The sequence below is a fragment of the Syngnathus typhle genome, linkage group LG21 (genome assembly GCF_033458585.1).
Source record: "Syngnathus typhle isolate RoL2023-S1 ecotype Sweden linkage group LG21, RoL_Styp_1.0, whole genome shotgun sequence".
NCBI classification, from domain to species: Eukaryota; Metazoa; Chordata; class Actinopteri; order Syngnathiformes; family Syngnathidae; genus Syngnathus; species Syngnathus typhle.
In genome coordinates, this window is record NC_083758.1 from 7,809,952 (window position 1) to 7,825,258 (window position 15,307).

The 15,307-nt window shown below is 53.9% G+C and overlaps 3 protein-coding genes across 7 annotated transcripts; 1 reads left to right on the forward strand and 2 right to left on the reverse strand.

Moving 5' to 3' along the window:
* Positions 1-2: 2 nt before the first annotated feature.
* On the forward strand, positions 3-3,951 carry tulp3 (TUB like protein 3). Of its 5 annotated transcripts, none has more exons than XM_061268282.1 (11): positions 3-158; positions 1,371-1,397; positions 1,771-1,819; positions 1,896-2,058; positions 2,121-2,318; positions 2,377-2,495; positions 2,571-2,771; positions 2,833-2,945; positions 3,008-3,122; positions 3,182-3,280; positions 3,345-3,951. In XM_061268282.1, the coding sequence occupies exons 1-11, from the start codon at positions 139-141 to the stop codon at positions 3,819-3,821; spliced, it is 1,581 nt and encodes a 526-aa protein (XP_061124266.1). In that variant the 5' UTR covers positions 3-138; the 3' UTR covers positions 3,822-3,951. The 5 variants fall into 5 exon arrangements, with proteins under 5 accessions (XP_061124266.1, XP_061124267.1, XP_061124265.1 ...); XM_061268283.1 differs by having other exon boundaries at positions 1,380-1,397; XM_061268281.1 differs by having other exon boundaries at positions 65-1,397; positions 3,345-3,516; positions 3,581-3,951.
* Positions 3,952-4,169: 218 nt separating this feature from the next.
* On the reverse strand, positions 4,170-6,052 carry LOC133145657 (protein mono-ADP-ribosyltransferase TIPARP-like). The gene is made up of 5 exons (XM_061269302.1): positions 5,511-6,052; positions 5,275-5,443; positions 4,997-5,184; positions 4,669-4,929; positions 4,170-4,608 (listed from the first exon to the last, which is right to left on the reverse strand). Exons 1-5 carry the CDS (start codon positions 6,050-6,052, stop codon positions 4,170-4,172), a joined length of 1,599 nt encoding a protein of 532 aa, XP_061125286.1.
* A 1,399-nt stretch (positions 6,053-7,451) lies between these two features.
* Positions 7,452-13,931, reverse strand: LOC133145573 (liprin-beta-1-like). The gene is given in 21 exon segments (XM_061269190.1): positions 7,452-7,717; positions 7,804-7,869; positions 7,937-8,086; positions 8,159-8,347; positions 8,414-8,539; positions 8,609-8,731; positions 8,794-8,882; positions 8,947-9,058; positions 9,124-9,379; positions 9,443-9,669; positions 9,736-9,839; positions 10,012-10,063; positions 10,124-10,185; positions 10,365-10,458; positions 10,660-10,683; positions 10,822-10,902; positions 11,025-11,135; positions 11,198-11,311; positions 11,374-11,711; positions 12,112-12,192; positions 13,774-13,931. Coding segments are annotated over 20 exon segments (2,478 nt in total). The 5' UTR covers positions 12,176-12,192; positions 13,774-13,931; the 3' UTR covers positions 7,452-7,621.
* Positions 13,932-15,307: the final 1,376 nt, after the last annotated feature.

Genomic DNA, 15,307 nt, shown 5'->3' on the forward strand with positions numbered 1-15,307 from the left:
GACCAATCACACGCCACCTAGCTGGTCCTTCCGCCAATGAGGGCGCGCCTTGTTAGCGTGTGCCGTAACTAAGGACGGGGTTGCTCCTCGGCGAAAAAACGGAGGCACGAAGATCTTCCTTAGCAACCGCGAATAAACATGACTTATTACACCATCAGGTAAGAAGAAACCACTTGATGCTCACTTTTAGTCACTTTTTATGTGTTTCCTGAGCAAGGGCCGAGTTGCCATGGCCACGGCGTTGTTTTCGCCACGCGAAGACGATCGTAACTTTTTGGGCGAGAAAGGGACGACTTGGGCTAATGCTACGTGCTAACAGTAACGATTCTCCGCGGCGAAGAGAAACTTGAACAAGCATATTTTGGGGGAGCTAAAGTGACGTCAACAAACGCGTTTGAACGTACCCCACGACGCGAAAAGCGAGTGGGTGGCGTGTACTTCCAAAGTTTTCTTTTTCACGCACTACATTGCACTTAAATGAGTCATCCAATTGGGGGAAGAAAAATAGGACTTGCATGTTTGAACTCGCTCGCCTGCTGTGCTGCTACATTCCTGCGAGGCAATCCCCTTCACCCCCCCCAAATAAAAATCCCCTTTGCATTTTGATAATAAAAGGAAACGATTCAATTCGCCTAAAATGCATCTGATGCAGAGTACGATCGGGGCTGCACGGCAAATGAGGTGTGAATGTGAGCTTGAATACTCTTTTAATTTTTCCCAACATGTTCTAAATTCAAGCAGGTCGTCCCTGTTATAAAATGGGTCACCCTGGCCACCCCAAATGTTTCTAGCTACGCCCCTGTGAACTGCGACGAGCTCGCCAAGAGCTGTCCTTCAAAATAAATGGGGTAACTTCGCACACATTGACGGCGCTGTTAAGGTGTGATTACCGACACCCGTCACCTTTTTTCCATGCAATTAGTCCTACCCGTCCCCTCGCTCCTCATCAGTCCACTTAGGTGTCACTTCAGCCTCGTCCCTTGAGGACAAACACACACACACAAAATACAAACGGGGCCCTCGCTATGGCAACGAGAGCCTCCTCTTCCGCCGCCTCTCCAGCCACCCGCCCGCTCGCTCGCTCGGTAGCCCGGCCCGGACGCGGTTTGCTCGCCACACGTCTCCAGCGAGCGCCTCGGGGTGGGAATGAGCCAGGATGGAGTCGCAGCCCGTCTACAGCCGCTGGTCGTACAGGTTAGGCGTTTTGGCCGCGTTTGCCGTTCGAAGCAGACAATCGTAACGTTCGTAAACGGGCTCAGAAGTATCAATTGGCTTTTGGAACAAACGATTTTGTGCACGGCAACTTCCAAAGTCACGGCTCTAAACACTTTCCTCTGCTTCTCTTCCTTGGACAAATCGACATCCTGGAGACCCTCCAGCTCTGCCAGCTTGGCCAGGTAACGGCGCCCGGCGACCCACCCTGTCACCGACACCTGTTCTCATCCAGTATCCGGATACTCTTAAGCCAGGAGTATTCCCACAGAAGAGTCCCCCCGCTCCCCGCTGTTGCCCTTTCTGGCCGTCGCTAAGCGACGCAAGGCAGGGCAAGGCAAGGCCTCCCCCCCCTCCTCACCAGGTCCGAGGGTGGCGCCGCCGCCATTCTCTCCTGTACTTCCTTCACTTCTTACTTGTCAGGCACTTTTTGGATCTTCTGTGGGTCTACTCCTGATAAAAAAAAATAAAAAACACTCACCCATTCAGAGAAATTCAAAGAAAAAAAAAAAAAGGTGCGGAGGTGCACCTGTTTCACTTCTCGGCTTCATCTTGCAGCGGATTGGACGAGCACAGCAGCATCATGCAGCAGAAGCTGGAAAAACAGGTCGGTGGGTCGGCAGTCGCCATCCGGAAGCGACGGAAAGGAACCGGCGCCGACCCCTTCCTCTGCTACGTTGCAGAGGTCTTTGCTGGAGCAGAAGCAGCGGCGGAAACGGCAGGAACCGCTCATGGTGCAGCCCAACATGGAGGCCCGGCACCGGCGGAGCCGCTCGCGGCGCGGTGAAGAGCAAGCCCCGCTGGTGGAGTCGCAACTCTGCGACGTCAGCGACATCATCGCGGACGGTGAGCAGCGGCACGAGACGGGCCCGTTCGCCGGATCGCAACCGACGTTTTGATCCTCCTAGGCTTCAACGGCCCGGCGGCATTTCTAGGATCCAAAAAAGGAATGAAAATCCAGATCACATCCGTGCAGCAAGGCCAAGTTAAGACTCAGTCCCCGCTCAGGCCTCCGCCGCCGCCGTCGCCCGCAGAGGACAAGGCCGGCGACGCGGAGACGCCGCACCAGAACAAGACCGACATCCACGAACTTCTGCGCAAACAAGGTGAAGAACCAAGACTTGGGATCCAGCTCGCTCGTAAACCTCAAATGTCTTTGGCCAGGCCTGTCCGGCAGCATGAACTTTGACGAATCTAGCGAGGACGAGGATGACGACGAGCGTCCGCACGCCCCGACGCCCGGCACGCAGACCACCAGTTCCGCCTCCAGCGCCAAGGACCCGGTGAGCTGTCTCGGCGCTCGCCGACGCGTCGGCTGGCCGGCGCCGTTTCACGGGGGTCTTGTGCCGACCGACTAGGAGGCGGTCGCCAGCGGCGGCGGCTCGCCCTCCTCCAGAAGCTCGCCTCTTCTGGAGGTGTCCAACTTGGACGAGTTTGCGTTGCTTCCGGCCCCGCGCGGCGCCACCATCAAATGCCGGATCACCCGCGACAAGAAGGGAATGGACGGCGGCTTCTACCCTACGTACTACATGCACATGGAGAGGGAGGACGGCAAGAAGGTGAAGGCCACGCCCTTCCGCTCATCGAGCTGCTCGACCGACTTGCCGCTTTCCCTTTCAGGTGTTCTTGTTGGCAGGGAGGAAGCGAAAGAAGAGCAAGACATCCAACTACCTCATTTCAGTGGACCCCACCGATCTGTCGCGAGAAGGCGAGAGCTTCATCGGCAAACTGAGGTACAAATCCCAGAAATGCAAATTCCGGGCGAGGCCGTTCCCCACAATGTTCTTCGTCCCAGGTCTAACCTCATGGGCACCAAATTCACCGTGTACAACAACGGCGCCAACCCTTGCAAGAACGGCGCCGCCATGGAGGACGGCGGGACTCGACAGGAGCTGGCCGCCGTCTGCTACGTGAGTCGGGCGGCAAAAGCGCCGTCTCGCAAGCTCTCATTCGGCCTTCTCCCCGTCAGGAAACCAACGTGTTGGGGTTCAAGGGACCGCGCAAGATGACCGTCATCATCCCGGGCATGAATGCCGACTTTGAGCGAGTGCCCGTCAGGCCCCACAACGTGAGTCCTTGACCAGATGAGGCTTCAGTACCACCGACGTCGACTCTATTTTGCGGGCGCTCAGGAGCAGGAGAGCCTGGTGAGCCGCTGGCAGAGCCACTCCTTGGACAACCTGATCGAGCTCCACAATAAGGCGCCCATGTGGAACGACGACACGCAGTCCTACGTGCTCAACTTCCACGGACGCGTCACTCAGGCCTCCATCAAGAACTTCCAGATCGTCCACGACAACGACCGTAAGTGGCGAGACGCGGCGGAACGTCGGCGCGTCTTTAACCGCCCGCCGGCTTTTTCCACCAGCCGACTACATCGTGATGCAGTTCGGCCGAGTGGCCGACGCCATCTTCACGCTGGACTACAACTACCCCATGTGCGCCTTACAAGCCTTCGCCATCGGGCTGTCCAGCTTCGACGGCAAGCTGGCCTGCGAATGAACGCACGACTTTTGTTTTCAAGGACTCCGATCGAACAGAGCGGGCTCTCCTGCAGCGCCCCCCTCAGGACAAAAGCAGACATCCTCAATCATTGGAAGGCTGGCTGACTTCTTTTTTTTTTTTTTGTTGACCTGGATGACAAGTGCATTATTGTTACGGTTGATTGTTTTTCTGTGACACGCATGCAAAATTGCACACACCCTAAGTACTGTAAATAAATTTGGAAATCACCACCAATTTGTCTGAGCAACGGCTCCTTTAATAAACATTGCTTTGGTCCCAGAACAAAACTGCACTCATCCAGTTTTGAACTAAAGTGCAGGCAGTTTCAACAAGGAACATTTCTTCTTCTTCTTGCGCTAACAGTGGCGGTACGTTTTAGAACAAACGTGGATACTCAACAAACACGTGGAAAGAGAACAGAACACTCACAGAAATTCGCCGCCGGGCGGGTCTCAGAGCTCCACGACGCCTTTCACCTCTTTGTACTTGATCAGGTAGTACGGGTAACACTGGCAGCTGTCGAACACGGCAAAAATGCTCGGCCGCGACACGTCGTCCACGCAGGCGTCGTAGAAACCCGGGCCCGGGTCGCATGGAGGCGGGTGGAGATACCCCACCTCCCCCTTGGTCACCTTTCCCACCAGGACTTTGGCCAGGAAAATGTGGCGCAGCCCGTCGGGCGCGCTCTCCACGGCGTAGTCGTGCGACATGCCGGCCGAGACGGCAAAGTAGGAGGCGTGACCCAAGATCTTCCCGTGGACGCCGGCCAAGCCCGGGTCAAAGTTGAGGTAGCAGATGAGCTCGGCCGCGTCTCGGGAGGTCCCGTGGAAAAGGTGACGCTCCGGAAGCTCCTGGGAGTCGCCCAGCTTGTTTTCCATGTGCACCTTCTGCCTAGAGGTACAAAGCCACGTCAACTGCGTGTCCGTCAATCGGTCCGATCGCTTCTTTTACCTTTGATACTTGTCCCAGTGCAGTGGGTTCTGGACCTGCTGGATGATAACGATATCCACCTTGGTCTCAGGCAGGCCCTGGTAGAACAGTTTCTTGATCATCTGGAAGGTCTTGGTCTGACGCGGAACATCGAGCAGCTGGCAGTCCGCCTCGCTGTCCGGTTGCCACACGGGGGGATACCATGTGGTGAAGTTCTCCAAAGGGTCCACGTTGAAGTTGGGATGAAAAGGTTGCGGGATGGCTTCCAAGACAATCCCTGTCCTGTTTCAGAGGAGCATGATAGTAAAGAGGAAAAGCAAAACTCCATGCGGCAGAAGAAGATACCCACTTGAGGTGAGGGCAGAGGGACTCTAAAGGGCGATACGCCGGTCGGCAGCGGATGACCCTCTGGAAGCCCGTCATCACGTTGGTCTGCGTCATGTCGGTGAAGTCCACGACGTACTTCCGCGAGCCTATCATGAAGGCGGCCATCGGCTCCTTGAGGGCCATTCTGGACAGGAGCAGGACAGACACGCCCTGGACACAGCACCGCTTAACATCAGTCGGACGGGGAGAGGGGAGGGGCTACCGAGGTCCAATCGGAAGTAGCGGAGCAAGGGCGGGCACCTGGTCGTACTCGGCCCAGTCGTTCTCGTTCCACCAGTAAACGCGCCATTGGCAAAAGAAATGCGCATTGGCCAGGAAACTGTCCGAGTTGCTCAGTCGCCTGGCGTGAGTGTATTTATACTCGTCGATGATTTCCATGTCGTCCAGGTCCAGTTTGAAGCGGACGGAGCTGCGGAGGAACGTTAGCCCGGATCACAACTATCAGAGGACTGGACTTAGAATCTGGCCCGACTTACCCTTCGATTAGAGTGAGGGTATCCTGGTCCACGTTGCAGTACAGGCGCTCCAGGAGCAGCTGGGCCCGGGACTGGATGTCCACCCAGCGCCCCACCTCGCTGTTGTACAGCTGCCAGTGGAAGGGGAACGGAGTGTGATGCATCGTGCACCTGTACGCCAACGGGCACACCCCCAGCAGGAAGTGGTCACAGATCGCAACGTCGTCAATGCTCCAGGTAAAAAACAGAGGCACGGAAGGGGCGCCGGCGGCGGCGGCGGCTGCAGCGGCGGCGGCCTGGATGGTCAGCGGCGCCGGCAGGCGCCAAGGGCCGCCGGTCATCAGGGGGCACCTGTTGTTGCCGCCGAACACTATCGGGCATGAGGTCCAGGGCAACCTGGGAGTAGGGTGAGCGCTGGGGAGGCGGGGCGACACCGTCCAGGTGACATTCAACTGGGGGGGCAGGAGGTTGCTGTGGCCCACCGGCATCTGCAGGAAGACAGATGGCGGCTCGGGGGCGTTTTGGGGAGGAGATTGGGGATCTGGAGACCTCACCCCCTTCATCGCTGGCAAAGTTGGTCAATCTTTGCAGATGTCTGCAAAATAATAAGTCATCATAATATTAATGGCGAACTTTGCTTTGGGCCAGTCAAAAGCTCTCTCATAACATCGGGGACTCATTTCTAAAAGCAAAACAAGAATCCATCCACGATAACAAGAAGTGTGAGACTCGAGCTCCCTCTAGCGGTTTGCCTTGGAATTATAATACCGATGAGTCAAGTAACGTTACAAAGGTCAAATTCAAAACGGTAACATTGTATCTTTAAAGAGATTTTGTGAATAAATGTATCTTTGTTTGGGGATTTTTTTAATTTAACTTTAATATGCATGTTTGATGTAGGCTACAGTTTTGTATCTTTCCGTTGAACTACGGGGGGAAAAAAAAAAAAAATCACTTTTGTTTTAAATGCACAAACACGCTTAGTGTTGCTCGCAATGTTGCTCCATTTCCAAGGTTCGTTTGGTGTCAATAGTTTGAGAAAACTGATATTTACGTAACACGGTCATTCTGCAAAAATCGCCATTAGCGTTGCAAGTGCGCATTAGAAGAAAAAAACACGAGGTCCAAAAGTTTGAGAACCTACCGAGTGCATTTTTGAAGTCACGCTAGGGTCTATCAAATAAAGGCACTTACTTTTCTTCGTTCGTTTGCTTCAGGTAAGCTAATTGCGCGTTTAGTTGCAAAGAAAAATGGCAAAGCTCACGCCGACGCCATTTTCGTCGCAGCGAAGCACCTCTGAAGATGGAATGCAACTTTGCAATTAAGACCCACGCGCTTCATTTGCAGTCTCGCTGAGTTCATTCCCTTTACCTGTGTGAGTGCCGACGAGGCTGGTCGAGCTCAGAAAGATGAAGTCGAGGAAGATGAAGAAAAAAAAAGTACGGAGGCGAATGCACGGCCGTCCGTCTGCTTAGGACACAAAATGCGCTTGCAGGAAATTACCACGAGGCTCGTTTAGATTTTTTTTTTTTCTTCGAATTATTCTGCTGTCGGAAAAGTAGATCAACAACTTAATTCATTTCATGTAAGAAACATTTCACTCATAAAACTATTTTACCCCGTTAGTCACATGTCATGTTATATAATGGCATGTTACGAAGCTTCATTATTCAATTGTGTTCATTAAAACTTTGCACTTGTTCATTTTTTCAAATTCTACGATATATTCTCTCTAAATATAAAACTTCGAATTATTTTTGTATGAGGTGTTTTTAAAGTGGATGGATGGATGGATGGATGGATGGATGGATGGATGGATGGATGGATGGATGGATGGATGTTTTTAAAGTAGATTCCTATTGGATCTGTATATATCAATATTTCCTCATTTGTACTTTGGAAAGCATATTTTTAAAAGAATCTAATCTAAGAGTCAGCACCTGATTAAAAAAACAGGACAGATTAGTTTTGTCATTATTTATTGCAAAAAAAGAAACAGAATTGAATTGTATGCGGTACGTAGGTCTCGTCCCAAAACGACTCCTTGTTTAGCTAACACGCAAAGAGTCACACACACACACACACACACACACACACACACACACACACACACACACACACACATGGTAGCGTTACTTGACGAGTCTTGTGGCGTCTTCATCGCATCGGTCGCCTTCCGGCGGGCTTGCTGAGATCTCCCCGAAAACCTCCTCGTCCTCCAGCATGCTCTGGAAGCAGACGGTGAGCTCAGGTCAGGTCAGGTCAGGTCAGGTCAGGTCAGGTCAAGGCATTGACTTGGCAGGCCTTTCCTCACCGTCAGATGATTGAGTCCCTCGGAAAAAGCGCCGATCTGCCTCACGGCGCCCTCGGAGTCGTCCATCTGGCCCGAGACAAACTTGTGGTATGGGCGAGGGAGCCACCAAGTGACGGCTGAGGAGCGGTCGTACCTGTTGAAGCTGCTCCAGGTGGTCCTCTGGGTCCCTGTGGAGCCCCACGCCAATGTCCATGTCCACGTCCATGGGGCACACGTAGTCGCCGCAATCGTCGTGACGCTTCTTCCGGAGCGTTCCGAAGCTGCCGAACGACAAACGTCTCGGCTGCGGAAAAGACAATGTGCGCAAAATGCTCCTTCGTCGAGATTCATTTGGAAATGTCGTCCGCTCTCCCACCTTGACCTTGGCGGCGGCAGTGAGCACCACGTAGTCGGGGTTTTCCAGACACTCCTGCTTGAGCCTCTGCGCGTCGGATCCCACCAGCAGGTGGAAGTGCGTGGCCAGGTGGCGCCGCAGCAGCGTTTTTCCTGCCGGGATGTTGAGCAGCAGAGCCAAGGCGTCCGCGGTGAAGCGCGGCTCCAGAACCTTGGAGAAAAGAAAGAAATAAACAATAGCCGGACCTTTGGATTGGCTGACCTGACTTGTTCTGACCATGAGACCGCCGTGCACGCCGCTGCCTCGGAGGTTGGGCGCGTACTCGGCCAAGTCCACCGAGCGCAGCCACTCCATCACGCGGTGGTTGCTCCACTGGATCACGTCGAGCGGTCGGGTGCACGTCTGCGGGCGGGCGGACGGACAGGGCGCGACAGTGACATTGGCGCCGAGCCGGCCCTGGGCTACTTTTACCTCTTGGGCGGGCCGGCGGCGCAGACGGTCGGCCTGGAAGGAGTTGAGGCGCAGGACCTGCACGGCCCGTTTGATGCTGAGGTGGTGAAGCACGCTGCCCACCTTCAGCGACAGGAGATCCTCCTAAAAGAAACAGAGGGTTGTCCAAAGGAAGACATCCTTGAAGAAGAAAGTCTTGTCCTGACCACAGTCATGTAGTGCAGCATGCGGGCGTCCACTCGGGCCTCCTCAAAGTGAGTCTTGTACTGCGGCAGGCCCACGTCGTCCAGCCAGCCTGCAACGCACACGCTCCATGAGGTTCAGGTCCACGTTGCCGCAACACCACCCGGAACACTCACGCGTCACCCAGTGGTGGTCCAGGTGGCCTCGGAGGAGGTCGTCGTGCGACACCAGAGCCTGGAGGGCCAGCTGCAGCTTCTTCCTGTGCAGAGGGTGCTTCATGCCCAGCTCCTGCACAACCACGCCTTGTGTCACTGCGGTCACATTCTGCAGATGTTTGCTGAGCAATGTCTGACCTTCTCCAGGTCTTGCTGGGACGCCTGCAGCAGGCTCTGTCCCGAACGGATCCAGTCGTGAGCCGCCGCCGCGTACAAGCCCAGGCCCTGCTGATGGAGCCACTCGCACACGTCCTCTCGGGTCCAGCGCGCGAAGGGGGCCTCCGTCGGAGATGGCGAGCCGCCCAGGCGAGGCCCCGCCGTGGCCCGGACGCCCCCGCGCCGGAAGTCGGCCTCGTCGTCGGCGTTCAACGACGTGGAGTGGCTCCTCTTCAACCTGAAGGGAATGAGAGCCACGTTGTTGAGGACCAGACGGCGGCCGGACAGGATAGTTCCCTACCTGCCCAAGAACTTCCTCAAGCCTTTGGACTTCTTCTTGCTCTCAGGCGAGGAGGTCAGAGGGGAGGAGGCCAAGTCTAGGTGCTCCGGGACTTTGCGCTCCGTCTCGGCTGCGCCACTGGCATATTTGCCTCCCCGCAGTTTGAAGAAGCCCCGACCGAGGGAGGCCCGGACCCGCTTGGCGCCGAACGCGTCTCGCTCGGCCAAAGTGGCACATTTGCTTTTGGCCTCGAAAGGGAAGACTTGATGAAGTCAGCGGGCGCTTTGGATTTGGGGGGGGGGGTGTGCGCCTACCTCCGCCGAGATCCTTCCCGCCTCGCCCTCCGATGCCGGCCCGGCCTGGGCGGGAAGCGAGCCATCATCTGCGATGTCGGCGTAGTCGGCTTCCTTCGGCCTCTCTGAGGGCAAAAGTAGAAGTTCAAATTGAGCAGGAAGCAAGGATGACATATTTCAAAGCGCTACACGGATTTGAATTAATAGATTATGCTGCCCCCTTGTGGCCAAAGAGTGAATAAATCAATGAGCAGCATCATGAGCTGAGCCAAAAAGGTGACTTGTGTCGCTTTCTACCTTGGACGTTCTCCAGAACTCGGGTGCTCTCCAACTCTTTGATCCTTTGCTCCTGACCACAAGAACAAATCTGTGAGTGACATCAACTTTTGTTTTGGTTTTTTCCCCGCACCTTCTCGTCATTGGCCGACACCAGGGAGTCCAACAGCGTCTTCATCTCGGCCATTTGGGCATCTGGCGGGAAGACAAAAAGCACACGAGGGCCGACACGGTAAGATGAACGAGAAGCGCTGAAGATAAACGAGGAACCGCTCCGATTGAACCTCGGCGTGACCGAGAATCAAGAGAAGCTTTTTTTCCTCCCAAAGTTGTTCTGGTGATCATCAGCGTGGCATCTTAGTTTTGGCGCTCACCCCTCGGCAGCCCCTCGGCTCCGCTCTCCTCCTTCAAGTTCCTCAATTGCGCCTCTCGCTCCTCCAGCTCACGTTGCAGCAGCCGCAGCTCTTCCTGCGTGCCAAAGAAGCGCAGTCAGACCCTGCGTGCCGCTGACGTTCAAAGGTCACGTGACGGCGGCGGCGGCGACGGCGTGTCGGCGGCGGCCGCACTTACACTCGCAGTGCGGGAAAGTCGGGGGAAAGCGGTGAGGGGGGAAGCGGCGGGTTTAAAGGCCACAAAATGAGGAGGAAAAAGAGGACGAGAAGCTCAAACCTTCAGCTCAGCTCCGGCCGCCCGCTTTGGAGGCGACGTTAGGAGCGGGAAAGACGTTAAGAGCGAAGAATAGATGCGGATACAAAAAAAAATAAATGTCAGTCGACGTGCGACGGTGGTCAAATGAATTGAAGGGAGGGAGGGAGGGAGGGAGGAGCTCACTTTGGAAGCTTTGCTTTTCCGGTCACACTGCAGACGCTCACTCTCCAAGTCGGCCACACGGAGACGCAAGTGGCCCACTTCCTGCAAAAGAAGAGCGTGACCTTCCATGTCGAGGCAGGAAACAGCTGGCGGGGCCTGTCACGTGACCCCCCCCCCGCCACGGAACCTCCAAACAATGAGCGGGAGAGTGCCCTTTCCACTACCTGGTGATCTGCGCGGTCCCTCTCCAACGCGCTCAGCTGCAGCTTGACGGCCGAAAGCTCCGTCACCAGCTCCAGCTTCTGGGTCTCCAGCGCCGAGCGAGTCCGAAGTTCCTTGGGAGCAGACGCGGAAGCCGCTTCAGCAGGGGAGCGCGCCAACGCTGGCCGTCTAATACCTTCTGCAGCAGTTCCTCGGTGGCGCAGAGCTTCTCCCGGTGGCGCTCCAGGCAGCTGTCCAGGTCGCGGATCTTCTCCCCTTGCACCTCCACCTGGTCTGTGAGGACGCTGACCTGCGAGTGGAAACCATCTTTAAGCTTTTGCAGCAAGCTAGGAGCCATTTTAGATGATTGACCTGGAGGATGAGGCACTCTTTGTCGCTCTCCAGGCGAGCCAGACGCTCTTGGTGGACGTTCTCGACAGCGTGGCCGTTTGTCTGCAAATGGGTCTGTCAGCTTTGTTTGGACAGGTTCTCCCGGCCGCTTACCATTCGGCCCCGCAGCCACTCAGCCAGTCCCTCGGCGGTGGAGTCGGGGATCTGGCAGCGCAGGTTGTCTCGCTCTTGGTTATCCATGAGCTCCAGCGCCCCCCGCAGGTCCTCCAGCAAGTGCAGCACCCGCAGGCCGCCCAGGAACGGCGACGAGGGCGACTGGCAGTCAAACAGCCCGTTGGAGTAGTCCATGGCCTTGGAGCCTGAGAAAAAAAAAGAAAAAAAGAGCCATCACATGTTGGCCAATCAGAAGTAAGGAAATATGAGCTCAGAGTCTTCTTGAAAACAACCATGACGGCGGCGCTTCTCATGTGATCCCCCTTCCCGTTGGAAAGGACAGCGGAAAAAAAAAAACCCGAAAGCCTGCACTCGCAAGTGCCGAAGCTCGAATAATGATTAGCGTGCGTCACTCAATGGAACAGTGGAAACTTTTTTCGCTTTGCTTTTCAAGAAGGAAGCCGTCCAGTAGCAGCCATCTTCCAGATTCAGATGAGCTCACGTTACACAGCAGGTAGGAGTGGAATTGAGGGGTCGGGGGATCACGCACATTCCCACTGCAATGCTTTCCAGATGTTCCCGCAGCCCCCCTCCCCCATTTCCTACCTGCAATAATCCCATCCATTTGCTCCAAGGCGGCCGCCAACATCTCGCTGGCGTCAGACATCATCTTCTCCTCCAGTGGGCCTGGCAGACAAGAAGAAGAAAGTCATGTGTGGAGCAGATTGCAACTACTACGGTTTGACAGTAGGGGGCGCATTGGGGGGACGTCGGTGGACGTTGATGGATGAAGATTTTTTTTCCCACAACGGGCATGAGCGTGATTAACATCAGGACAGTGGCTTTCCTTGTTCACTTTTCTTGAGGGGGTGGGGGGGGGGGAGTTCTAGGCCTGACCTCATTTCCTGCGTGGTTAGCACAACACAGGACACGAGGCCTGTTGGAAAAACGTCAGCTTCTCCACTCCCAACGTAAAATTCTTTGCAGGTATTTCCGCAGGAAGAGGGAACGAGTCGGCTCATCTCGGCGGGGTGCGAGTTCCATTTGGCCAGCTGCCACAAAAGGAGAAATCGAGCTTACCCCCCCCCCCCCCCCCCCCGAGTCCAAATATTTTCCCTCTCACGGTTCAATCCAAGAGAAGACACGGAAGAATGTTTTGGGTGGCGATTAAAAGATGATTGAAAATCGCAGGGTGGGCCATATTTGATTCTTAAAACAGACACCAGAAGGAAAAAAAAATGCGTCTGGAAAATATATCAGCGAGTTGCAGTGGACCCCCTTCTCGTATCCAGATTTTTGGCAGAAGCCGTGACTTGCTGCCGTCGGCTTCTCCGCGTTGGCTGATGGAACTTGGAAATAAACAAACGTCTGGCGTTGACGTTTGCCAGGTGATCTGGGTCGCTCCGAAGAGGTCGAGCGAGGGTCGCGAGCGCTCCGCATTCCTCAGCAGGTTAACGCTCCCCAAAGCGCCTGGTACGGACCTCCCCGCTGACGTTTTGGACCTTTCGCACCCGCTGCCTCCTCCTCAGCGGCGGCGGCGGTCACGAATCGCCAGATCGCTGAAATGCTCGTCGGGACGGAACCATAAAAGGGATTGAAGAGACCCCTCAGGAAGAGCCTGCCTGCCGTGGGCCTTCCAGGAAGCGTTTCCTGCCTGCTAAATGACCACGGAAAAAAAAAGAGCCACGGAACAAAACAGCCTCCGAAAGTTGTCACGGGGTGGAGATCATTTCAATGACATTAAGATGACCGAGTCATAAAATTGCAAAACAACTTAATGAGTTTAACTCAAAGGCGGGGGAGCTTCAGAAAAGGATCATGCGCAATTTTAATTTGAAGCTCACATCAGCAAATTTTGTCTTTGTTGCAGGCGATTGCAGCCCAACGAGTCGGCTGCCTGGTCGGGCTGCAACATGGAGGAGCTCAGCTGTCATCCTGGAAGCTGAGCATCACCACCGGCTGCCCACCACAGCGTTTTCTAATTTAATATCCCCAAAACAATTTGAGTCACTAATTTTAAGTAGAGTTGCCAGTGACTTTAAAAAGCAATCCATTCAAAATGGAGACAGCAAGAATATTATAATATTATTAGTCAATAAATATTTAAATAACTCACTGCTGTCTATTGGTTGTTTGGTATATCTAGACGAAAAGTATTTTCTTAATGTTCATTTAAAAATCATTAAAAAAAAAAAGAAAAAAGTGGTGACCGCAGTTCTTATGTCGCCCGTCCGCATTGAACGGCAACAAAAGTGTCAGAAAACTTACCGCTTTGGGAAAATGTTAATTCTTCGGGGTGAAGTGGCCTCGCTTCGGAGCACTTTTCATCGCGGACGAGCACCTTTGCGCATCGACGTCCTCCTCGCTCGACTTTGTCTTCTCACAACTGGACCGAACTGAGGGGGAAACGCCATCAAGCTCTCCCTTACGAGACAAGAGCGCAAAAAGAGGTTCCTTTCACGCCTTCAAAACAAAACCGGATGTGGAACAACATTTCAAAATAAAACTAGGAAAAGGCGTTCATCTCCATGGTGGATGATTTTGGTCGTTAAAAATAAAGCACCACGAACAATTTCAATGCGACGAAACGCGAGCGTGAGCCATATTTCAAAATGGAGACGAAACGAACGCCCTATTTTCAGCAGCAGAGGGCGGTAGAGGCCTTTTTATGCCGACGTACCCAAATTTGACAACATTACATAAATGTAGCACTTCGCATTCAAATAACACTCGCAGGCTGCAGTCAGTCATCTTTTATTGTTCTCCACCTTTAATAATAAAATCAATAAAGTCTGGAAAATCAACGTGTCATTTTGCGGAGAGCCCATCACGCAGTGACCATGGTAACCTTGTTGCTTGGAAGTACAAGCGCAGACAGCAAGGAGATTTCTTTTATTACATTAGACCTCTCGGAGGGCGGAATTTGTGTGTACACACAACTTAACACACACAAAGCAGACTGGGTGGGCGGCGATGTGCTTCGCTCAAGGGCATTGTGTTGGGACTTGAACAAAGTGTTTCGAGACGAGTCATCGTTGCCTGTTTGATGGTACGCGAATATAATCAATGAGATTTCAGAATGGAATATTAGTCTCTTTGGATATTTATTTGTTGACGTATTGTTATAATAATATAATATAAATATAATAATTATATATAATAATGGTTATAATAAGCGCCACTAGAGGGCGACTGTTTATGTTTCCGCCTATTGTAGGGGGGAACCCCCGATACTGAATTATAATAACAATAATGATAAAACACGCAGCAAAGACGTTGACGCAAAGACGTTTTATTTGGCAGATAGTTCAAATGACAAGCATCACATACGGTGTGCGTGCGTGTGCACGTGCACGTGTGGCAATAGGTTCACTCCGCATCTCCAAATACCAAGGCAGTCAAGAGGTGGCGATGCGCCGGCAAATCACGCATGACAGCTCATTTGGGCATCAACGGCCGTCCGTTACTTCACCTGGCCTCCCCGCGGGGGGACGCTGGTGGAAAATAGCGAGCGAGAGCACCCCTCCTCTCCCTGATGATAACCCTTCATTTTCTCCTCGTTGTTAATGACAACGTGCCGGACTTAGCGGCCCTGAGAGAGCGCTAAAGTTCTTTTCGCCCCATTGAGTCGCCGCATTACGGCTATTAGTTTGTCACGCCCAGCGGCGTCGGGCCATTAGTCTGTCTCGACTATCGAGCCATCAGTCTAGCGCCGAGTTCATCGTTGCCAACCATCCGTCCGTCAGCGGTCTCTCTCCAACCATCTGACAAGCCAAACGTCTGCCTCCACATGTTCCCGCCA